Raw genomic sequence first — 25066 nt, 5'->3', positions numbered from 1 at the left:
AAAAATATAAAATATCAGTCTCTCTTTTAGGCATGGTTGTTGATTGGCCATATAATAAAGTAAACAAAAAGAGGGAGGATTATGTGGTCAGTCGGTCACCAAAATGAAAAACCACATGTGATGAAATAGAATTTTCAACAACCATAAGCATAAGGCATAATATTAAATTGTTAAAGCATAAAAAAGCAAAAAGTTCCTCCAACCATTCCATTTTGGATGCATAACACTTCAACCATCACTGGCCTCACTCTTCTTCTTATAAGTTAATGAATACTCTTCTCATCGAAGGTTAAAATAAATATCAAGAAAAACAAAGACAAAATAAGAAATAAAATGAGATCTCGAGAGAAAACCCGCGGATCAATATCATCTAAATCGAGTAGTACCACACACATAATGTTTCGGTTTGCAGATTGGATAGATATAGTTCTGATGGTACTTGGTACTTTGGGAGCCATTGGAGATGGAATGTCCACGAATGTGTCATTAGTATTTGCAAGCAGGATCATGAATACTTTGGGTTATGGTCAACACAATCCTAATTCCACAACTTTCAAGGATGAGATTCAAAAGGTTAGATATCTTTTCATTCGGTTTCCTTTACAACTATCACACATCTAACATAAACATTGATGGAGAGTCCACATCGCAACCAAGAAGAACAAACGGGTTGAATTGACTCTACTCGAATCATTATATTTCTTATTAATTTATTTTTTTTAATGTTAATATTTCTTATATTTATTCTAGAACTAATTTATTAAATAAAAATAAGGAATATAAATGAATGAAAAATAATTATTCTAATCCTCTCATGTATATATATTTTTTTCATTATAAGAAGTTTTTTGTAATCATGTATCCTTGATTAAGTGATATACATCAATTGTTCTTGATTAATGATGACACAATGGATTGACAAAAAAAAAAGAATGATAACACAATGATACAAAATACAAACCCATTTTATCTCCCATTTTAATGTTAAAGAAAGATATAGACTATAGTACTTTCCTTTTATTGTTTATAAATAATATGAAAACCCTTGCTTTCCTACGACTCGAAAATCGTAGGAAACATATCTTTCTGAATAACTATTTTTTGTGAAAAAAATTTAGTAATTATCTGGTAGCAGTACAGAAAATTTGGTCATTGATAGCTCACTAAAAATGCAACTATATCGATTTGATAGCATTTATATAAACCCTATAACAACCCCAGCTACTATAGTTCCACTACATATAGTAGCATTTTTTCAGTGTTATGGTAGATGAACCTATTATAGTGCAAAGACAGTGCTATTGAATAACCTTTTATAGCACTTTATTAGTGTTATGATGTACTTTTTAGTGGTATTTGTAGAACTTTTGTAGCTTTGGCCAAGTTCTATGAAAGTAAAAGTTAGTTGTTTTGATCATATATAGTTGTCAAATTATTTTCCTGATTTTATTTATGTATACTCTTTTCTTTTAGTTTAATTAGCAAATCCGCTGTTTTTAATATATTAATATATGTTGACAATAAAAATGTATTCTTGTGCGATCGGAGTTCTTAAACTCGATCAAAGCATTAACAAAGTTTTTCTATACAGTGCAGTTTATACTTCGTATACCTGGGACTGGCAATCTTGGGAGTGGCATTTATGGGTAATGTCATATAGTTTCTAATTGTTTTACAAGTGAAATATGCATTAAAATGATGTTAAATGTATGGAGGGTTTTTATTGGTGCAGAGGGGTACTGTTGGAGCAAAACAAGCGAGAGACAAGTTGTAAAGATTCGTCGAACATATCTTGAAGCTGTTCTCCGACAAGAAGTTTCGTTCTTCGATTCAGATGCTTCCACTTCTGAAATAATACACACCATTTCAACTGATACTTCTCTCATCCAACAACTTCTTAGTGAAAAGGTTCACATTTTGACCAAATATTTTGATCTGCTGTATGAGCGGGTATAGAAAACTAAAAAAAAACTTATCAAGTTTGTGATAGTGGTTGCTTATAATATCTTAAAATGCCATTAAAAAAACACACACACACATATATATATATATATATATATATATATATATGTTCTAATATACAATTTGTGTAATAAACGTTCCAAAACACAACGAATCTTATAATATATAGAGGGTTTACTTATGAAATATAATCTTTCTGACAGCCACAGATGCATAAATATTGTGTGTGGATGAAGTTAGAGGGACTAATTACCTAACCCATAAAAAAAAAGATATGAAACAAAAATTAAAGGGTTTTTCTTAGCATTATTTGTCTTAATTCTAGGAAAAAAATGTATTCACGCCTTTAAAAATTACCATTTTATTGCCATCTCAGGTGCCCATATTCTTGATGCACACATCAGTTTTTATCACTGGCCTTGTGTTTTCGGCATACTTTTCGTGGAGATTGACCATTGTGGCCATGCCAACACTTGCTCTTCTTCTAATCCCAGGGTTGATCTATGGAAAATATCTTGTTAATTTATCAAAGAAATCTTTCAAAGAACACACGAAAGCAAACTCCATTATAGAACAGGCTCTAAGCTCCATCAAGACCATTCTTTCGTTCACGGCCGAGACTCAAATCATCAAGAAATATTCAAAGGTCTTGGAAAGGCATAAGAAGCTTGGGTTAAAGCAAGGTCTTGCCAAAGGTTTAGCAGTGGGAAGCTCAGGGATTTCATTCACCATTTGGGCTTTTCTTGCTTGGTACGGAAGCAGATTAGTGATGCACAAACAAGAAACCGGTGGCCGCATTTATGCGGCTGGAATCTCCTTTGTCTTGAGTGGCATGTAAGTAATTAAGTGAATCCTTGCATAGTCTCTAGATTGCATGAAATAATAAATAATTTTTGTAAATGTATAAATGGTGTAGCTCTCTAGGGACGGCACTGACTGAAATAAGATATTTTTCGGAGGCATCAGTTGCCGCAGCTCGAATATGTTCAAGGATTGATAGAATTTCAGAGATAGATGGTGAGGATACAACAAAAGGATTCATTCCAGAGGTGAAAATGAAGGGCAGACTTGAGTTTGAGCATGTAACCTTCATATATCCTTCTCGTCCAAAATCCGTAGTTCTCAAGAACTTCACTATCACAGCTGATGTTGGAGAAAGCATAGCTCTAATGGGAGCTAGTGGAAGTGGTAAATCGACAGTGATTGCATTGATGCAAAGGTTTTATGATCCATGTGAGGGGTTTGTGAGGATCGATGGGTTTGACATAAAGACTCTTCAGTTAAAATGGATGAGAGGACACATTGGTGTCGTGAGTCAAGATCATGCTTTATTTGGAACGTCCATAAGGGAAAATATAATGTTTGGGAAAGATAATGCATCAATGGATGAAGTTATTTCAGCTGCAAAGACTGCAAATGCTCATGGGTTTATTACACACTTACCGAATGGTTATGATACCCATGTATGTATTTGAGAGTGTGGATTTCTTTTACATGATTATAAATTTGTATATTTGGTTGGTTATAACGTTGACATGAAAACAGGTGGGTGATCGCGGGGCACTTTTATCAGGAGGTCAGAAACAACGAATTGCAATTGCACGGGCAATTATTAGGAACCCAGTGATTTTACTTCTAGATGAAGCAACAAGTGCATTAGATGGTGAATCTGAGACACTGATTCAAAACGCACTTGATCAAGTAGCCATGGGACGAACCACACTGGTAAATCAAACTTTTCTCAAGCTCATATATGTGTATCTATTTAATTATTTCTGTAATAGTATGCTTCTATCGTGTAACAGGTGGTAGCGCATAAGCTTTCAACAATTAGAGGAGCGAATATCATTGCCATGTTAGAAAATGGTTCTGTTAAAGAACTAGGTTCGCATGAAGATTTGATGATGAAGAACAACCATTATGCAAAACTCGTAAAACTTCAAATGCAATTGAGCCATGAACAACGACAAGATCTTAGCGATGGTAATAAAAATCCAGAGATAGGACAATATTGGACTACTAAGAACAGTATTAGTAGGCTAAGCATAAGGTCATCTCCTGATCTCATTGTTTCTCCTATATCATTGGAGAGCATTCACACAATCAAAGTCGATGATAATATCCCTTCTACTTCATTCACTAGACTTATTCCAATGGTTTCTCCTGAGTGGAAGTCTTCTCTTGTCGGTTGCATATCAGCTGCAACATTTGGTGCAATCCAACCGGTTTACGCCTTAACCATTGGCGGTATGATCTCTGCATTTTTTGCAAATAACTCACAAGAAATGGAGGATAAGATACGCATTTACTCCATAATCTTCACTTCCCTCACTTTTCTCTCCATCTCCCTTAATCTCCTTCAGCATTATAGTTTTTCCAAAATGGGTGAAAGGCTAATGCAAAGGCTTCGCTTGAAAATGCTCGAAAAAATCTTTACCTTTGAACCTGCCTGGTTTGATATGGAAGAGAACTTTAGTGGTGCGCTTTCTTCAAGGCTTAGTAATGAAGCGTCCATTGTGAAGTCCTTAGTAGCCGACAGAATATCGTTGCTTGTCCAGACCATTTCAGGTGTGACAATTGCGATGATCATAGGTCTTCTACTTTCTTGGAAACTCGCGTTGGTCATGATCGCTGTTCAGCCTCTCTCTATCCTCTGCTTCTACACCAGAAAAGTTTTGCTCTCCAATATTTCCTACAATTATGACTATGCACAAAACCGTAGCTCACAGATTGCATCAGAAGCTATATACAACCACAAAATTGTTACATCCTTAGGGTCCACGAAGAAGATCATAGAAATATTTGATAAGGCTCAATATGATGCGAAAAGAAAGGGTAAGAAGGCAACATGGCTCGCAGGCTTTGGGATGGGGTCAGCACAATGCCTAACCTTCTTCACATGGGCATTAGACTTTTGGTATGGAGGAGTGTTGGTTCAAAAGGGGGAAATCTCAGCTGGGGATGTATTCAAAACGTTCTTTGTTTTAGTAAGCACCGGTAAAGTTATTGCGGAAGCAGGAAGCATGACTTCTGACCTTGCCAAGGGCTCTGCCGCCATTTCTTCTGTTTTCCGTATCCTTGACCGTCGTTCATCTCAAGTAAGTTACAAACATCTTTTTTCATCTTGTATATGTTGAACATAGTTTCTTGGAACTATATATTCGTCGTATATTATTGATTAATTAATGCTACATGAAGGAAAACATAAACCATGGAGCAAATATTGAGACAATAATAGGGGGAATAGAAATGAAAAATATTGATTTCGCTTACCCTAACCGGCCTAAAATTACGGTGCTTCAAAAATTTTCCTTGGACATCAAGCCTGGGACAAGCATTGGATTGGTTGGTACATCAGGATGCGGTAAATCAACAGTGATAGCTTTGATTCAACGCTTCTATGATGTGGAAATAGGTTGTGTGAAAATAGACAGTGTGGATTTGAAAGATATAGATATAAAATGGTATAGAAAACATACTGCTTTAGTTACCCAAGAGCCAGTTATTTACTCTGGAAGTATCCGAGAAAATATTATACTCGGACGACCCGAAGCGACCGAGGATGAGGTGGTCGGCGCTGCTCAAGCCGCCAATGCTCACGATTTCATCTCGTAAGTATGATTCTATTTTTACTAGTAAAAAAAGTATTATTTGCATCCTCCTAACGGTTTGGCTAGTAGTTTGATTTATAGGTTTCTTTACAGTCTATTAGAGTTCAAAACTAATGATCGTAACTGAAAGATTTAACAATAATATTTTTCCATACTTTTAGGTATATTATCTTTTACCTTTTTTTTTTTTCAATTCTCTTTATGCTTTTTCTTTTCTTCTACTAAAGGGCAATGGAGAAAGGATATGAAACTGAATGCGGAGAAAGAGGAATACAACTTTCTGGTGGTCAAAAACAGAGAATAGCTATTGCTAGAGCCTTTTTGAGAAATCCTATAATACTCCTACTTGATGAGGTTACGAGCTCCTTAGACTCTAACTCAGAGCATGAAGTTCAGGACGCTCTAGCTAAGATCATGGCTAGCCGGAAGATGACTACTGTAGTAGTGGCCCACCGCCTCAACACACTGAAAAACTTGGATTGTATTACGGTGATCGCAGATGGAACTGTAGTGGAGACAGGAAGTTACGACCTCTTGAAAAATATTGGAGGCCAGTTCTCTAAACTTGTACATGCTCATGATCTTATATCTTGAAGATTTTCTCTAAAAAATTAAGTAATTACTATTAACTGAATATAGTTATATTAAAAATTTTAATATGAAAATTAGATACCTTTAAATGTGTCACAATATCCAAAACCTTATATAAAAATTTACCCTTTAAATTTAGTGATCAGATATATCGGAAGAGAAAAACATATGTTTATTAGGCATTATAAAAATACAAGGGAAAATGACACCCACACCCACTTTGGGTGTGAGTTGTGTCACCCACACCCACTTTCCACTCTCCCTATACTTTCCCAAGTTTTTCCCTTATGTGTCCACTTTACTTTTACAATTTTGTCCTTACAAACAATTTACCTCTCTTTCTCTTCTTAAAAGTTACCTTAGTTACCTCTCTTTGTTCTCCACCGTTGGATGTGTTCACCTTGTTAGATTTGTCGATTGTTTGTGGATAAGAGACATAAGTTGAATGTAGGGTTTGTGTCCCCGTGAACGAAACATGGCTGTGCAGGTAGGGTTTATGTTTTGTGGATAGAGTCGTATAAATGCAACTCTGTTTGATGTTCGTGGATGGGTGTGATATCTTCCTTTGATTTGTAATGCAGGGTGAAGATCCGAGTTTCTGTGTGGTAATATCCGGTAGCTGGAGCTGTTCTGACGACGGCGTTTGGGGATTCAAAGTTGACAATAAACTTCTCTCGCGTGTAGTTCCACTGTCTTCGACCACAACGTTAGGAGAGTTAGAAGTTTTTGTCGTTGGTGAATTCGGTTTGGTGGAGAAGAAGGCTAATCTGAGTTACTGCATACCAACGTTTATGGATTTGACGACGGGGGTGAGGACGCCTCCGGTGGTTGTGACAACGAATTTAGGACTTCAGTATTATATTCAGATGCTTAGTCAGAACTGTGGGTTGAATTTATTTGTAACATTTGAGGAGGTTAAGAAGAGAGGAATGGGTAACGACGCTGAGGATTCCGATTGCAGAGAGGAATGTCGGAAGAGACGTAGTTTGGGTTGTTCGTTTGGGCTTAGTAACAGCGGTAGTGAAGAAGGGTTTATAGGGGAAGCCTCAACAGCCGGTTCGAAGCCATTTGCTTTTGAAACAAGCCAGGTTGATGAAGAATATATGGCTGAGTTGGCAGAAATAGAGGGAAAGATGAAGGGCAGTAAGGGTGTAGAAGATGGGGTTGGTCGTGGGATGACAAGTACACAATTAGGTTGTGTTGAAAAAATTGACAGATTAGAAGATAGTTTTGAAGATGTAGACGAAGAAGAAGAACTGTTTACATCTGTTTTAACAGATGTAGCTGTGAGCCCAAGGAGCTATGATAAAGAGTTTTGGGGGAATTTCATTGGCGATCAGTTTGGTCGGGTGAACGTGGTGGAGATTATGTGTAACACAAACTCCTGTTTTGATCACACTGTCTTAGTTAACGGAGCTGTTTCTTTAAAAGAGGAGAATAAAGTGAGGACAACTGGTGGTCTGGAACAGGTCGGAGTTGTTGATGGCGAATATGTTGATGTAACCACGTGGTCAGGTGGTCGTGGTCAGGGAATTGCAACTGCACTGGATGGTCGCAGGCTAGAAGATATAGATGACGAGGAGTTTGATATTCCTCCTCTGTTTGACGACACAGATTATGTTAGTTCTGAAATACCGGATCTTGATTATGAGGATGATGGGAAAGGTATCTATAAGGGTAAGGTGTTTGCAAATAAAGAGGATTGCCAGATAGCTTTAGCTATATACGCCATCAAGAACAGGTTTCACTTCACGCAGACGACGACCAAGAAAGAGTCGTTTGTAGTTAGTTGTTCTGGAGATAGGTGTGACTGGAGGGTACTAGCTTGTGAAATGAAAGAATCCGGGTACTATGTGATCAGGAAAGCTAATCTACAACACACATGCCCAATAGAGACTAGGGCCAATTACCTAAAGAAAGCGACCTCGAAGGTGATTGCAGCAGTGTACAAATCGAAGTTCAGTGATCCTACTAAGGGACCAGCACCTTTGGATCTCCAGCAGATGGTATTAGAAGAACTGAGGGTCAATGCGTCGTACCGCAAATGTCATAGGGCAAAGGGGAAGGCTTTGGAAGGAATATTTGGTCCTGATGATGAGTCTTACGAGGATCTTCCCTGTTATCTCCATGTTTTAAAAGAAGCGAATCCTGGTACTATAACCAATATTAAAACTGAAGTGGTTGAAGATGGTAGAGAAAGGTTTTTGTATATGTTTTTGGCTTTTGGGGCTTCCATAGAAGGTTTAAGAAGCTTAGGCGTGTTATTGTTGTGGATGGGACTCATTTGAATGCGAAGTATAATGGAGTTCTTTTGACCGCGAGTGGACAAGATGCTAATTTCCAGGTGTTTCCGCTTGCTTTTGCTGTTGTGGACAGTGAGAACGAAGACTCATGGACTTGGTTTTTTGAGAAATTAGAACGAATCGTTGCTGATAGTAAGAGCCTAACCATAATTTCAGATAGGTGCCCGTCAATATACACAGCGAAGAAGAGGGTGTTTCCTTGGTCACATCATGGAGCTTGCATAGTACATCTAGCCCGGAATGTTAATGCGAAGTTTCATAGTAAAGGACTAGCAAAACTTGTGACGAATGCAGCGTTTGCCTATAAGGTAACTGGTTACCAAGACATCTATAGACAAATCAAAGCTAAAAACGTCAAATGTGCTGCTTTCCTGGATAAAATTGGAGCAGCTCATTGGAGTAGGGCTTATTTCCAAGGGAACCGTTACAATTTGATGACCTCCAACATTGCAGAGTCTTTAAACAATGTGTTAGGCAAGGGTAGATCCTGTCATATTATTGAACTACTTAAGTACATTCGTGCGATGTTAAGTAGGTGGTTTAGTGCGAGGCGCAAGAAAGCTGAAAAGCATAGAGGGTTGACTACGCCGGAGGTAGATAAACAGATGCAGAAGAACGTGGATGGTGTTCGTGGTAGCAAAGTAGGCAGTCTATCTAGTTGGAGTTATGAAGTGGTTGGTTTGTTGAATGGTAAGCATCATGTATTGCTTGATATGAAGCAGTGTTCTTGTAAGCAGTACGATAGGCTGAAAATACCATGCGGGCATGCATTGATAGCAGCTGATACGCAAGGGATCCCTTATGGGACTTTGGTGGGTGACTGTTACAAGATAGAAACATGGAGAAGGACTTACGAAGGGATAATTAATCCTGAAATTTGTGATGCTGAAGTTCCTGTTGAAATAAAGAACCGTGTTTTATACCCTCCTAAGGCGCGACGTCCCGCTGGGCGTCCAAAAGAGACTAGGATTCCTTCTATTGGTGAATTTCGTGTAAGTGGGCTTAATATGTGATAAATCCTTTTTTAAATATGTAGTGTTGGTATCCACATAAACATTTGTGTAACGTGCCAGGTTTTTCTGGATATATTATGTTGTTTGCAGAGTAATGGACTCGGGAAAACAAAAGTGAATCGTTGTGGTAGGTGCAAAGAGACGGGATACAATCGAACAAGTTGTTCGAACCCGTTGCCATGAGGATGAAGGTAGACAGTTTGTCGGTAGTGTGGGAGAGCACTGTTTTTTGGGTTATTCTTGGGGTGAAGCTAACCGGATTAGGAGCGGATAGTAGTCAATTGGAAGTGTCCAGATTTGCTGTTTTTTGTGGATGTAATTTGGAACACTGTTGCTTTGATTGCTATCTTAGAAAATACATTAGGTATCCATTCCATCTTGTTTTAATGGATATGGTTTTATTTTGGGTAGTCATTAACGGATTTTTGTGGGGTACTCTATTGGATTGTAATCGAGAAGAAAGGTTAGTACCCACCTTGGTATGGTTTGTTGGGAAATTGAAAGTAAAATAGTCTGTCCACTTGGATACTAAATATGTGGATTACAATTAAAAAGAGCATACGTCGTTGAGTTACTTCCTTGACAAAGATCATACGTCGCATTAACTTTAGTATCCACGCTCTAGTTTTCACATGAATTATATTATGCGGAAACACAAACATGTTGTAATCCATGTGGATATTACAAATGTGGAGAGTTAAAGAACATAATTCATGTGGATAGTTAAACGTGGATGATTGTATTAGTCTATCATGTGACAATAACCACGGTTGTTCGTAGAGTTTACTTCCTTGAAGGGCAGAAACTTTAGTATTAACTACTTCCTACGTTGAGTTTACTTCCTTGACAAAGATCATTCGTTGTATTCATTTTAGTATCCATGCTTTCGTATCCACATGTATTATATTATGGAGAGTAACAGATCATAATTCATGTGGATTTTTAAACGTGGATGCATGTCTTAGTCTATCAGGTCACATATTATATCCACGTAGATAGCCGCTGGTGCATATTATATAGATCGAAATAGTGATGTTAATGTATCCATATGGATATTATTAATGTGGATACAGTCATTTACATTATAGTTGGGTGTACATGATAGTTGGGTGTCATTTACTGTAAGCTGTCGTTCAGGTTTATGTTAAGATACAAACTGTAAGGGTTATCGGAACCAAAAATTTAGATTATTTTAGATTTGTATCCATAACCCAACCAATAGCAAGTGAAACGTGGTCGTCGTTTAGAACATAATAAAGTTCGGAGTCTAACTCCCTCCGTTCTACCAAAAAAAAAATAAAGCTTAATTTTCAAAATTAGTAACTCATATAATCTTGACATGTGTCAAGTCTTTCTATAAAGTTTTAACAAAACTAAAATGAAAATATACAACAAATAAAATTTTTTAAGTTAGTAACCTATATGACCGCGATATGTTTTAAGTCTATCAATATTCAATATTTTGTCATGTGTAAATGAAATGAAATTATACAACAGACTAAAAGTCTCAATAATATAAGGATTATTATTACTATTTTTTGAAAATATATAACATTAAATAATATAGTAAATTACTAATTCTGATAAGAAAATAATTGCAATTATTACCTTTTAGTAACCATATATTAAAATGGAAATTATACAGAAAACAAAAAAAAACTGATTAAACATATACAAAAGAAAAAATGTTATATAAAGTTTGATGTTTTAAAATGAAAAACTAACATAATTGTGACACATGTCAATAAGTTGATCATATTTTAACGCATCTAACCCTTGAAATTTTGATTTCTTGATAAAGTTTTACGTAGTCCTGGGAAAATAAACTGAACCAAAATCTCGGTTCCGGTTCGGTTTTGGTTAGTGAGAAATAACCGATTGGATAGTGTTTTAACTATCCATGGATACCGGTTATTAACCGAACGGAACCGATATCCATTCGGTTATCCGAATCGAACCAAACTTATATAAAAAATATGTTTAACACAGAGAATTCACAGAAAAGAAAGGAAGATAGTCTTGTCTACAACCAAAGGAAGATAGTCTTGTCTAAAACCAAAAGAAGATAGGGGAGTCTACAACACATAGATAAGGTGAGCCTTAAGAAACAATTTCAAAACAACCAACGCAGATAGAGGTCTCATGACGAAGATATTCCATCAAAATATAATTTTCAAGGACATCGACTCGACTATAAAGACACACCCCCACCTCCTTCAATTTGGCAATCTCATCCGTCTTATCCTTAATGCAACTTCAATTAATAGATTTGATTATGATGGGGTTAAAATTTTCTCAATCTCTCCCATGCTTATCAACATCCTTCCTTAAGCTGCTGGTCTCTTCTTTAATGGCATCAACCCAAATTTTTTGCTTGTGTAAGCCATCATCCTGCAGAATATATCAACGAACACACATTCATTCATTAACGTGTTTAATATGAACACACATTAATCTTATTTGACTTACCTCATACTTAAGGCAATTAAACCATCTATTTTTCTCTGTATTAGTTGAGGGATCTCTTCAACAACTTTTTCACCACATAGGCATATTAAAGGCATGCCTAAATCACCATCGGCTATGGCTGTTCGCCACTCGTCTAACTTCCTCTCCCTCTTCTGATAAGCATAGTATGGATCTGCCTCAAATTGCTCCATGTTTTGAGAAGAGAAATTAGAGATAGAGATCGAGATCGAGAATGAGATGAGAGAGAGAGCAAATGTCAAAATTGAGAAGAGAGAAGAGAATGAGTGGATGAAAAATGAAACGAAGAAGGAAATACTAGATTTGTTTGTGAAAAAATAGGGTTGTATTGTCACGTATGCAATATATGTGTGTTCATACTTAGTGTTCACACATAGTTGTACTTTTGGGTTTTTTCAATTTCATTAGTTTACCAAACCGTCAAATTATTATTTTTAGTTTTATAGTTGATTAAACTTAATTAACCTATAATTACGAGTTTTTAATGCATTCATATGTTAATAACTATTAATTATATAACTTTGTCATCCTAACTTGGTTATTACTTACAAAGTGATCTTAAAAGTATAAGGAAACACTTATTTAAGTTCTTTCATAACAAGTCAAAATTGATATATTTCAAATAATTATTCATTTATAGTATACAACACTATATAATATATTAAAGGAGAAGTCGAGAGGGCTTACAGCCAATCACACAAAATTTGACCTCCTTTGCCCTTAATGAAAAATACCCTTAAAAATATTTCGGAGTAGCTTTTTCTCTCTATTTAGGTTGCTGAAACGCACCACATTCATCCTCAGACTTAAGATTACTAATTTGCCATTAATGAGATTTCAAACTGGACCTTTTTACCCTTTTCTAATCTAATTTTTTTTAAAAAAAATTAAAAAACGAAAATTAAAAAAAAAACGAAATTTGTTTTACTTAATCGAAATCTAATATTTTTATGCAATATCTCTCTTTAAAAAAATGGAAGATAAATATTAGAATATATTACGAATATTTCGTTTAAAGAAAATTACTATTTTAAAAAATATTAAAATTGTAAAGATAATTATGACAATTTTCATTCTAAGCTATATATATATAGAGGCTCAGTCAAAACAGTAAAAGCCGTATTCATTTAGCTAAACATATAGTTTTGAGAGTATAATTTTTCTTTTGTATTATTTTGGTTCTAATGAATCAACTTTACTATTGTATGATTTTGATTTTTTCATGTTGATGTACTATCCATATGCTTTGGTGCTTTGCATGATTAATTTTTATGCAGCCATAATTTTAAATATTTTTTTTGTTGAATCAAATCAAAAATTTTACTCATTTTGTACAGTTTGATTGTGTTTTAGGTGTACCTGCCATGGACCATGGATGTTTTTTGTATATCAAAAACACATTGGACGAACAATTTGATGAAGCAAGCAAAAAAATCAAATTGGTAAAGCATTATTAATAATTGTGTTTATTTGTTTTTTTTAGTGGTGATTGTTATTCAATTTTATTCTCTTGGTTAAACATGATCATATTTTTATTTGATGATTTTTTATTTTACAAGCAAATGAGCAAAGACAACTTTTGACAATTTTATATGTTTCATCGGATTCTGATTTTTATGTTTTTTTTTGTAGTGGTTGTTTGGCATCTTTTAAAACATATATTTTGTAGGGGCATTCTCAAAAATGCCCCTTTTTCCATATCTCTTTTTAAAAATACCCCTTCATGTTGACCATTTGTACCAGTTGCACCATAGTTGTACCAGTTGCACCTCGCATAGTTGTACCATATATCCCCTAGTTGTACCAGTTGCACCCTAGTTGTACCAGTTGTACCGCGCATAGTGGGATTCGAATCCTGGGTGTGCGCGCGTGCGCATGGAGCTCACAACCACTAAGCTACTGTGATTTTCGTTAAACAATTACTTATTTAATTATATTTAACCTAAAACAATCTTCATTAAGGGTAATATTGTCCTTTTACCATTGAGGGAGTTTTGATAATTTGTTTTGATAGAAAGGGTGTTATGAGATTTTAGCTCTTTTTAAAACTACCCCTCTTTATATACAAAATGACCAAATTACCCTTTTTGAGTGACAGCAAGAATGTACAGTCATCAAAATCGAAAATATTTTCCCGCCAAAAAAATTTCCCGCCAAAATCGAAATTTTTTCCCGATTTCCCGCCAAAAAAAAAAATTTCCCGCCAAAATCGAAAAATTTTCCCGCCAAAAATATTGAAATTTATACCTTTTAAAAACTTTGTAAATGCTTTTAAAAAACTTTTAAAAGCGTTTACAAGGTTTTTAAAAGGTTTTTAAACACATTGTAAACGCTTTTAAAAACCTTGTAAATGCTTTTAAAAAGCTTGTAAATGCTTTAAAAGGTTTTTAAACACCTTGTAAACGCTTTTAAAAACTTTTTAAAAGCATTTAAAAGGTGTTTAAAAACCTTTTAAAAATTTTATAAAAACTTTTACAAGGTTTTTAAAAACATTGTAAAAGGGTTTAGAAGGTGTTTAAAAACCTTTTAAAAATCCTTTTAAAAACCATTTGAAAACCTTTTAAAAACCTTTTAAAAACCTTTTAAAACCTTTTAAAAATCTTGTAAAAGCGTTTACAAGTTGTTTAAAAAACTTTTTAAAACTCTTTAAAAAATCTTGTAAAAGCCTTTACAAGGTGTTTATAAGGCTTTTATAAGGTAGAAACCTTATAAAACCTTTTAAAAACCTTGTAAATTTTTTTTGGCGGGAAAAATTTTGGCGGGAAATATTTTTTTTTCGAAATTTTTTATCAAAAGTTTTTTGACAAAAAATTTTTTTGCGGGAAAATATGTCGGAAATTTTTTGGCGGGAAAATTTTGTTTTTCTTTTTATTGAATAAAATAATTTTCATCTAAGGGTAAAATGGTCATTAAAAATTAAAAGAGGGCATAAATAAAAATGGCCAGAAAAGAGGGTATTTTTGAAAAGGGGTATATCAAAAGGGGCATTTTTAACAAATTCTCTATTTTGTATTATTTTCTATATTTTGTTTTGTAGTTTAGTATTTTGAAATAAACTTTTATATGTAACCTAATACATATTTTTTTTTTTCAGTTGAATTCATTGATGATCATTGATCATAATTGTAGATCTACAAAACTAAATATAATGAAATTTAGGTATTAAGTTTTGCTAATCTGAATCTTTAATTTTTTAAAATAATCGGTATTTGGTTTTTTCTTTCTTTATTTATTTTTGATTTTATTGTTAGATATTGTTTTTTCAAAGATATTGGTATATTCGTTTTTGTGTTTATTTTTGACATCATATTCGTTTAAAAAAAAATACCACAAATCTATAGACTATTAATTTATACTTACGTCTCTCAGTAGCTAATTAAAAGAATATATTGATACAGAGAATTTGATGCAGTCTTACATTGTCAGAACACTGTAAATAGTGTTAAAAGTATATATATATATATATAGTGTTAAATGTGTATGCATATTATATTTTTGTCGACATGTGTAATATATTAATAAATATATGTATATACGTACACACGTGACATATATGTAATAGTGTTATTATGGTGACCTCATGATAAGAGAGATCACTTACAATTTATAGTTGCAGAAAAATGATGGTGGATTCTGTTCATAACAAATTTATGGTAGTTTTTTAAAAATTTGGATTTTTTTCTGTTTATAAATGTATTTAAATTATAATTCTAATTATATGTAACATATTATGTAATTTTTTTGTTTCAGTTGAATTCATGAATGTTTATTGATCATAATTGTGGATCTACAAATTTGAATATAATGAAATTCAGGTATTAATTTTAGGTAACCTGAATCCTTAATTTTTTAAAATAATATTGTTACTAATATTTTTTGTAATGATTATAGTGGCATAAAAACTATGGTGGATTCTGTTCATAAAAAATATGGTAATTTTCTAAAAACTTTGATTTCTTTCTATTTACAAATAGATTAAATATATTTATGACTATTATTTCTTCATAAATATTTGTGACTAATATTTGTTTTCCTCTTAAATTGATAGAAAGATTAGGGAGAGTTGATCTTTAAATGCTAATCAATAAAATATAAAATATAAAATATAATACTTATCTTGACGAAGACGTTATTAGAAATCCAAGACGGAGTCTGGAGACATTATTGGCAATGAATATTGCTTTGTCCTTCTACTCATGTTGCAACAGCAAAACTTTAGTTCGACTCATCAACTGAGAGGTCGGCTACGACATTCAAGCAACAGAAAGAATAAGAAGAAATATTATAAGGAAAGAATATTAATTAGATTCGGGACTTTATCTCAGAGGTTTTTCAAGAAAGAAAGAGATAGAAGAAGATTAGGAAGAGTTTTTTATAACACTTTACAGTTATTGTTTATTTGAAATTGCTTTAGATCGATAAATAATATATAATAAATTGTAAATTTCTCATTTTGTTTAATAAAAAAATCAGAAATCTAATTTTTATATCTCATTTAAAATTTAAAAGTTATAGAAAATAAATACTAGAATATATTGCAAATATTTCTTTGAGAATATCTCTATTTCTAAAATTATTAAATTTCTACAGACCATTTGTTTCACTTTTAAAATTATTTTTCTTTTAAAAAAGAAAATTAGAAAAAAAAGGAAATCAAATATTCATATCCCATTTATTTTTATTTTTTAAATGGAAAATAAATACTAAAATCTATTGTAAATTTCTAAAGATAATTATGATGGTTTGATTTGGATAGAAGGAACTGAAAATCTCGAGAGTATACTACAAATATCCATTTAATTTGAAGATATGACACAATCTTTTGTAGTCTCGACAAAATCTCATAAGGTTGTTGTAAATCTCCGGAAACACCATGTTATTCCGGCTGGGTACTCTATCACCAAAAATTTATAGTATACAACATTTAAACACTATGTATTATCAACACTTGTTTATGTTTTATTTATTCATTCTTAATTCCTACCAAAAAAAATTAATTCATTCTTAATTTTGTTATTTTATACTTTTTATACGGTAGTACCAGTTTTACCAGCTTTATCTTAGTTATGCCAGTTTTACTCTCTTTTTTACACATCTAGTGAAAGAAAAATCAAACATTACTAGATTTCAAAATAAGTTTCAAGACAGAGTTTTGACATAAAAAAATTAGTACTACATAAACCAAACATAATTCATAAATAAATCAAACATGAACATTAAAAGAATCTTAAAATAATAATCATTGGAGTGCTTGTCTCCGTCGCCTTTTATTCCGCCTTCTAGGTTGAGTTTTTTGTTACTTTCTCCCAGTAGATGCAAACCTTTTTACTCTTCTTCTTCCCCTCTTTGTTTTCCGATTTGGCAGAATGATCTGCACATCTTTGACGTCATCCGGGACATCCCACCGATACTTATCCGGTATTAAATAAATTGTCTTGTAATATGCCATTGCCCACAATTCCATCAAAATAATACTTATGTAACACATGCGAACCGGATTTCCGGTTTGTGCATCGATCGACACCAAGGAAGGGAATCAATCGATGCTCATAGTTGGTTCACGTACGGGTTAATTCTAATGTCTCCAGTTTGACGCGGTTTGATGGGGAAATAACCTAGGGCTCACCCATAAAAGGGAGTTTGACGCACTAGAGCCCTTGTTGGCCATTTTTCATTCTAGAGAGAAGACCGTTAAAGATTTCTTGGTGAGATCGTTCTGTTACCAAATGAGAAGGTTCGTGTACCTGTTTTGGTGTGTTTCGAACATGGAGAAGAAGATCTGAGCGTGGTTGTCGAGTAGAGGTCGTTAGAAGGCTTGGTTCTTGATGTTCTTCGTCAGTTTTGTCATATGTCTACTAATCTTGTTTAATTTAGTTGTTTTTCTTTTGTTTGTTGATTTCTTTTGAGTCAGTCAGTTTGTTTTATTGAGTCAAAATGCTTGTTGAGAACTATGAGCTTTACTTAGGGAATTGCACCATGCTTGATTCATTCTCTTAGGACCATTTAGCATTGTTTAAGGATATCTTGGAAGTTTAGAAAAAATCATGACTTGATCACTTCAATAATTCCTTTCAGTTTGAAATTTGGATGATTTGAGCCTGACCTTGCTTATTTGGGATTAATATGAACTTATTATATGTCACTTAGGGGGTTGATAATCATGTAATGGATCATACATTCAGAGTTTAGTTTACACCATTTTTACCACTCTTCGTTCATCCTCTTCAGCCATCCGATCCTCTCGTGAGCTTCCTTCACCCCAACTGGTTGCTTTTGAGAGCAAACATACTCCTCAAAATCGTAATCGTCCGAGTTGTCTCCCTGTTCTTGCCCAGTCGGCTCTTTCTCTTCTGCCTCGGACTCCTCCTGCGGGTTGTACAGCTCCTCCAAAGGTGGTGTGAAGTCTATGTTGTCTCCTAGCTGGATTTTGGTGCACACGACGTTAGGCAGAATCATTTGGGTGGCTCTGGCAGCTGGATGGATGAAACAAGTTTTTATTATGGTGGTGAATGATGATGAATGTATGCAATGGTGAGATATGAATGGAATGATGGGTGGGTGTTTCAATTCCCCTTATGCTGTTGCAGTATAAGAGGTATCAATCCCAAATGAGTGTTTGTGAACAATTAAGATATGCATAAGAATCTAAGTTAAGACAAATGTGAAGATTGTTTGTCACTAACAATCCTAAGATGGAAATGTAAAATGCAGAAAATAAACTACAAGAACTAAGAACTAGATGAAAATGAAACTGAATGATTGTAACAGTAATGAAGCAAGAACAGAAGTTGGAACTACTACTAATGAACTAATGCAAGATAGGTAATGAACTGAAAACTAAATGAATGCAACTAAAATGAAACAGGAATGAAACAGGACAATCACAAATCATAAACAAGAATTCTGGGGATGAACTCGAGCAAGCACTCGACCGAGTGTAGGTCGAGTACAGGGTCGAGCTAGAATAATCCGGAAAAAAGAGCAATGCTAGAAAAACAGAGCAACACAAGAACGAATCAAACAACAAGCAAGCAACAGGATTAAGACTAAGATATCAATAAACAAAGAAGGCCTTGAGGAGGGATTCATGGGCTAGACTAATGAATGAGGCTATCACACTTTGGCCAACAAATCTCAAGCAAAGCTTTGAGCTAATCTCTAGACACATTAATCTAAGACAAGCTTCTTCCACTCTCATGGCAAGAATCAATCAAACCTATGCATCTCTAGACTTGTTCTCACAAAGTAAAGAATCTACACAAGCAGGCATTAAGCAATATGTCTCATACCAAGCAAAACCTCTAATCTCTTAGGAAGCAAGATGGTAAGCTCTATATCTAGCCTTATCTATGCCTCTTAAACATTGGTGTGATGCTAAGAAGCTTAAGATCAGATCCTACCCTCTCAGATATAGGATCAGCATTAAGAACATCTACCCTAGAAGAGATCTACAACAATCAAGCTTGACCAAAGCAAACAAACCTCAAACAAAGCCTAGCCTAACCCATCCTCAAGATCCTAAGGAAACTACTCACAACAATACATGATGAACAAAGTCAAAAACCCAGAAAATATTGAAACTTGCATTATCAGAAAGATGAAACAAAGATCTTCAAAATTAATGAAAGGATCAAACTCAAATTCTCAATATTAAGAAAGTTATGAAACTAACAATATTGAGGAATTTAGTCTTTTTCAAGTAAAATCTAAGAAAAATAAAAGTGCAAAAAGGAATAAATCCCAAAAGGGTAAAACTAGGTTTTGAGAATATCTAAAAAGCTGGACCCTTCTGGTGGCTGCAGGTACAAGGCTTTATATAGGAGGGGAGTGGAAGCCCTAAAAATACAAAAAGTCAAAGTAGTCAACGACTCGGTCAACTCGAACAGTGCTCGGTCGAGTGGCTAGGTCGAGCTGGCTTCTCTCGTGCAATCTCCACTCGGTCGAGTCCTCCTCAGCACACGGTCGAGTTGGACTATGGACCTTGGTTCTTCAGCCTTAACTCCCTTGTTTCCTCCGCATGATTGCTTCACATCTCTTCTCCATTGCTTCCATGCTCCTTAAGCTCCAAAATCACCTGTTTATGCATGAAAAGATGCAAATGCAATGCAACCAAACTCTAATGTATGATTAGTGCTAAAGCTACACAATAATGACCTAAATGGATAGCAAAAGATGCAAAAGATGTGAATAAACTAAGAGAAAACAAGGTAAAATATATGAACATCAACACCCCCAAACTTAGTCTTTGCTTGCCCTCAAGCAAATAAGCAAGACATAAGAAGGTAAGTGAAGTTTGAAAGTGGGATCTCAGCTCCTAAAGCTTGCAAATAGACCATCTAGAATCAATGTCCAAGTTACTAATACTATGATGCAAGTTGAATGAGTTGGAATTAAAGATTTTAGACAAGCATATCACAACCTTTATTGATTTGAGCCTTAGATATCCACATGTATTCAAATCAACCATTTCCTTTAACATTCATTAAACAAGAACATGAATCAATTCTATGCAATGCTTAAACTCATTTGGCTTGGTAATAAAAGGTTTTGAGACAATGATGGTCTCTTTTTAGAGTGGGGCTTGTCAATATCAAGATTCTCTCATGAAAATGGATTGAACTTTAGAAGAATGCTAAAGGTAAGAACACCTAAACACATACAAGAATAAAACCTTGTCTACCCAAAGGCACCCAAAGTGTTTATCCTAGCAATCTAAACCCAAATGATCCTAGTGCTACCCTTTACTTCTTCTTTTCTCTTTAACCCTTTGTCTCTTTTGGTTTTCAAGTCTTAGGAGATGTTTTCTTATTTGATCTTTCTAGTGGGATGGGGGATTCTTACTTATTTGCTATGGTTCTCTTTTCTTCTTATTCTTAAGACATATAAGCATTTTGCTAAACTTTTCTTTTCTTTCTTTTCTTTTCCTTAACTAGAACCATCTTAAACAACATTTTACTTCCCATCCTTTCACTAGACTTTTGCTTAAACACAATCTCCTCTTAAAGACTCTACCCTTTTTCTTTCTCTTTTCTTTCATTTCTTTTTATAACAGCCAAGTCTCAAACCCAACAAGTGAACCACCTAGTCCTATCTAGTTTGAAAAATGCAAACTAGAACTACACAAGGTCTTACTCTTGTCAGTTCAAACCTAACACTTTCTACCAAGCTCAATCCCAAAAATAGGCCTCACACACTCAAGAATAAACAAGGCTTGAAAGAAGGTTTGGTTTAGGGGTAGGGGAACTGATCTTAATGATTTAATCAGCTACTTGGATCAACAAGAGTGGTAAAAAGGAAAAAGATGATCCAAGTATGTATATGGTATCCATGAGTTTAAACCAATGCACACATTGATAATTATAAGTCAATATTAGGTTCTTATAAATAGGAAATGGTTTCAAATCTCAACATGCTTCAATTTAGACCAAATGCAATGCAAGAATTCAAGGCTTGGTTCCATCTTATGCTTCTAACTACTCAACTAGCATCAAAGTACTATTAACTTGGGCATTGATCCTAGTCTAGTGAATAAGCTAGCTAACAAGGAAATACTCATCATAGATCCCTAATGCAAATATTATACAATTCTACATGAAACATGCTAAACAAGATCCTAATATGCAATGCAAACTACATGAACACTCTTTTTTTATGAAGATTTTTTCAAAATTTTTCAAATTTTTATGGTTTTTCTATGCCTTAGATGCTTATGCAAGTGCTAACATGATGATGATAAAAATTTGAAATAAGAACACAAAACACAATGTCAAATGCTATCTCAAACCCTCCCCCAAACTTAAATCACACAGTCCTCTGTGTGAAAGAAAGTTGTAAGAGGATTCAAGACTAAAAACAAAACAAAACACAATATGAAATGCAATGATATTTACAAGTGAAGGTGATAGTGGTACCTTAGGGATTGTGGAAGAAGTTGTCCACATCCATCTGCATGCTGTCATAGGAGTAGTTGGGGTCTTGTTGGTGACTTGGAGATGGGCTTTGGGGCAGCTCGACGATGGAGATCGACCGGCACTCGGTCGAGTGCGTGTCCGAGTGGGGGGTTCGAGCTAGACTGCTAGTCTCCCTCTCTTCTTCTGTTTAGACTCCCTTGCTTCCCTGACCATGAAAACACCAAAACAAAAGTCAAAATACCAAAATCCTAAGCAATATATACAGAGATACCTTAGGGACTTCCTCCCTAGTGAGCTTGTTTAGAGTCACTAAGCTTGACTTCTGATTGCCTTTTCAGGCTTGAGTTAGAGACCAAGGAGGTGATGAAATCCCCCTGGTTCTACCTGATAACCTTTGTGTTCCTTCTTGATCACTACCTCCTGAGCACTTGAATCATGTTTCTTTTTAACCTTGAGCTTTGGCCTTGCTCTCTTCAAAGTCCTTTTGTTCAGCTTGACTTGGAGATCCTTGACTAAAGCAGTCAGTTCTTGAACAGAATTCTTAAGCTTCTCCACTGAATCTTCTTGAAAGGTTAGCTTACCCCTTGAAGCAGTTTCCTCACTTGAGACCTCATGATCCTCCTTTCTTTTGATAGTGTAAGGTGGATCATATTTTGAAGGCAGATTAGTGGGATTGTTGATGTCAAACTTTATAGTGAAGTCTTCAGTCAGGTGGTGCTTGATAGTCCCCATCTTCACATCAATAACAGCCCCAGCTGTAGCTAAGAATGGCCTTCCCAAGATAAGAGGGTCTTCACGCTCTTGTTCCATGCTCATGATTGCAAACTCAGTTGGGATCCTTGCTTCTCCTATTTTGATAGGGAGGTTTTCAATCACTCCAACCACATCCCTCTTGGATCCATCTGCTAGACTGACATAGTAGTTGCTGTCCTTGAAGTCCTCATACCCCAACTTCTCAGCCACTGAGTATGGCATCAAGCTCACTGAAGCTCCTAAATCACAAAGGCACTTATTCAAGTGCATGTAGCTGATGGAACAGGGTAAGTTGAATGAGCCTGGATCTTCAAGCTTTGTTGGTACAATAGCTTTCCCAATCTCTTTTAAATCCTTCATATCTTGGTCATGAGCCCTCTTCTTTGACATCTCAAGTAAAAAATCCTAATAGAGAGGGTATGGAGCATACTGTTCCAAAGCAGGTCCTCTCTCTTCTTCTTGGTAAGCAATGATGACCTCTTGTATGGCCATCACTTTCTTCTTCTCAATTACACCCTCTTCTTTCAAGGCTTTCTCTTTCTCTTGTTGCAAAGCTATCTTCTCCTTTTTCTCAATGATCTCCCTGAGTTCTCTTATCTTTTGTGCCTTGAAACGCCCTGGGAATGGTAGAGGTGGTTTGTAAGCAGGAGGAATGTATCTAGCAGGCTTAACAGCTTCTGTGTCTTCAACTCGATCAGTCACTCGATCAGGTACTCGATCGTGTGTGTGGTCGAGCACCTGGTCGAGTTGTTTCTCTGCTTCAGTTTGCTCAGTAAAACCTTCACTCTGGGCTTCAATTAGTGATGAATCCTCCCACCCCTGAACCTCACTGCCCTCAGTGACATATTCTTTATGGAGATGGATAGCTTTAGCAGTGAACTCCCTTTGGTTTTGAATAGCTTGTTGAGGATGTTGGTGTGGCTTAGGAGCTAAAGTAGAAGCAATGGAGCTCTCCATATACTGGAATGAAGAGGTCAGACTCTCAAGCTGGTGACTCAGGTCATGAGAATATTAATTCAATTTTTGGTTCAGCTCTTCAAACTGCCTTGCCTCCTCAATCTGCTTATTGGCTTGCCCAAGCAACAATTGTTGCATCATAGTGCTTAAGTCAGGTTCTTGGGCTTGGTAGGTCTGAATCATAGGAGTGGGACACCATTGAGTCTGGAAACCTTGTTGCTGGTTCATGGGTGCATAATAGAACTCACTGCCTTGAAACATGGTTACTGACTCGAACAGACACTCAGTCGAGCACAGGCTCGAGTTGATGGTCGAGTTGACTGGGAAGTGTTGTGTATTTAGATCCGGCGTCTGACTCGATCAGGTGCTGGATCACGACTCGGTCGAGTGGTGGTCGAGTGGATGGTCGAGCTGGCAACTGAAAATCAATCATAGACAAGCAGGAGAAGAAACAAGAGCAGTAGTGAACAAGTGGTTATACGAACTTAATCTTAGACGTCTAATGATCCTAATTGTCACAGAAACACACTCAAATGGGCAACGGCGCCAAATTGAAACAAGTTTTTATTATGGTGGTGAATAATGATTAATGTATGCAATGGTGAGATATGAATGGAATGATGGGTGGGTGTTTCAATTCCCCTTATGCTGTTGCAGTATAAGAGGTATCAATCCTAAATGAGTGTTTGTGAACAATTAAGATATGCATATGAATCTAAGTTAAGACAAATGTGAAGATTGTTTGTCACTAACAATCCTAAGATGGAAATGTAAAATGCAGAAAATAAACTACAAGAACTAAGAACTAGATGCAAATGAAATTGAATGATTGTAACAATAATGAAGCAAGAACAGAAGTTGGAACTACTACTAATGAACTAATGCAAGACAGGTAATGAACTGAAAACTAAATGAATGCAACTAAAATGAAACAGGAATGAAACAGGACAATCACAAATCATAAACAAGAATTCTGGGGATGAACTCGAGCAAGCACTCGACCGAGTGTAGGTCGAGTACAGGGTCGAGCTAGAATAATCCAGAAAACAGAGCAATGCTAGAAAAACAGAGCAACACAAGAACGAATCAAACAACAAGCAAGCAACAGGATTAAGACTAAGATATCAATAAACAAAGAAGGCCTTGAGGAGGGATTCATGGGCTAGACTAATCAATGAGGCTATCACACTTTTGCCAACAAATCTTAAGCAAAGCTTTGGGCTAATCTCTAGACACATTAATCTAAGACAAGCTTCTTCCACTCTCATGGCAAGAATCAATCAAACCTATGCATCTCTAGACTTGTTCTCACAAAGTAAAGAATCTACACAAGCAGGCATTAAGCAATATGTCTCATACCAAGCAAAACCTCTAATCTCTTAGCAAGCAAGATGGTAAGCTCTAGATCTAGCCTTATCTATGCCTCTTAAACATTGGTGTGATGCTAAGAAGCTTAAGATCAGATCCTACCCTCTCAG

The 25066-nt window shown here is 35.3% G+C and overlaps 1 protein-coding gene across 1 annotated transcript; it reads left to right on the top strand.

The window, feature by feature from the left end:
- The first annotated feature begins 263 nt into the window (after window positions 1-263).
- LOC104715189 (putative ABC transporter B family member 8) lies at window positions 264-10034 on the top strand. Its single transcript, XM_010432623.3, has 11 exons — window positions 264-573; window positions 1592-1646; window positions 1733-1908; window positions 2339-2796; window positions 2879-3425; window positions 3508-3687; window positions 3768-5060; window positions 5161-5573; window positions 5801-6123; window positions 6746-9459; window positions 9571-10034. Exons 1-10 carry the CDS (start codon window positions 334-336, stop codon window positions 6748-6750), a joined length of 3690 nt encoding a protein of 1229 aa, XP_010430925.2. The 5' UTR covers window positions 264-333; the 3' UTR covers window positions 6751-9459; window positions 9571-10034.
- The last annotated feature ends 15032 nt before the right edge of the window (window positions 10035-25066 follow it).

Source organism: Camelina sativa, chromosome 9 (assembly GCF_030686135.1).
Source record: "Camelina sativa cultivar CO46 ecotype springtype chromosome 9, ASM3068613v1".
Classification (NCBI taxonomy): domain Eukaryota; kingdom Viridiplantae; phylum Streptophyta; class Magnoliopsida; order Brassicales; family Brassicaceae; genus Camelina; species Camelina sativa.
This window is presented reverse-complemented; position numbering and strand designations above follow the sequence as displayed.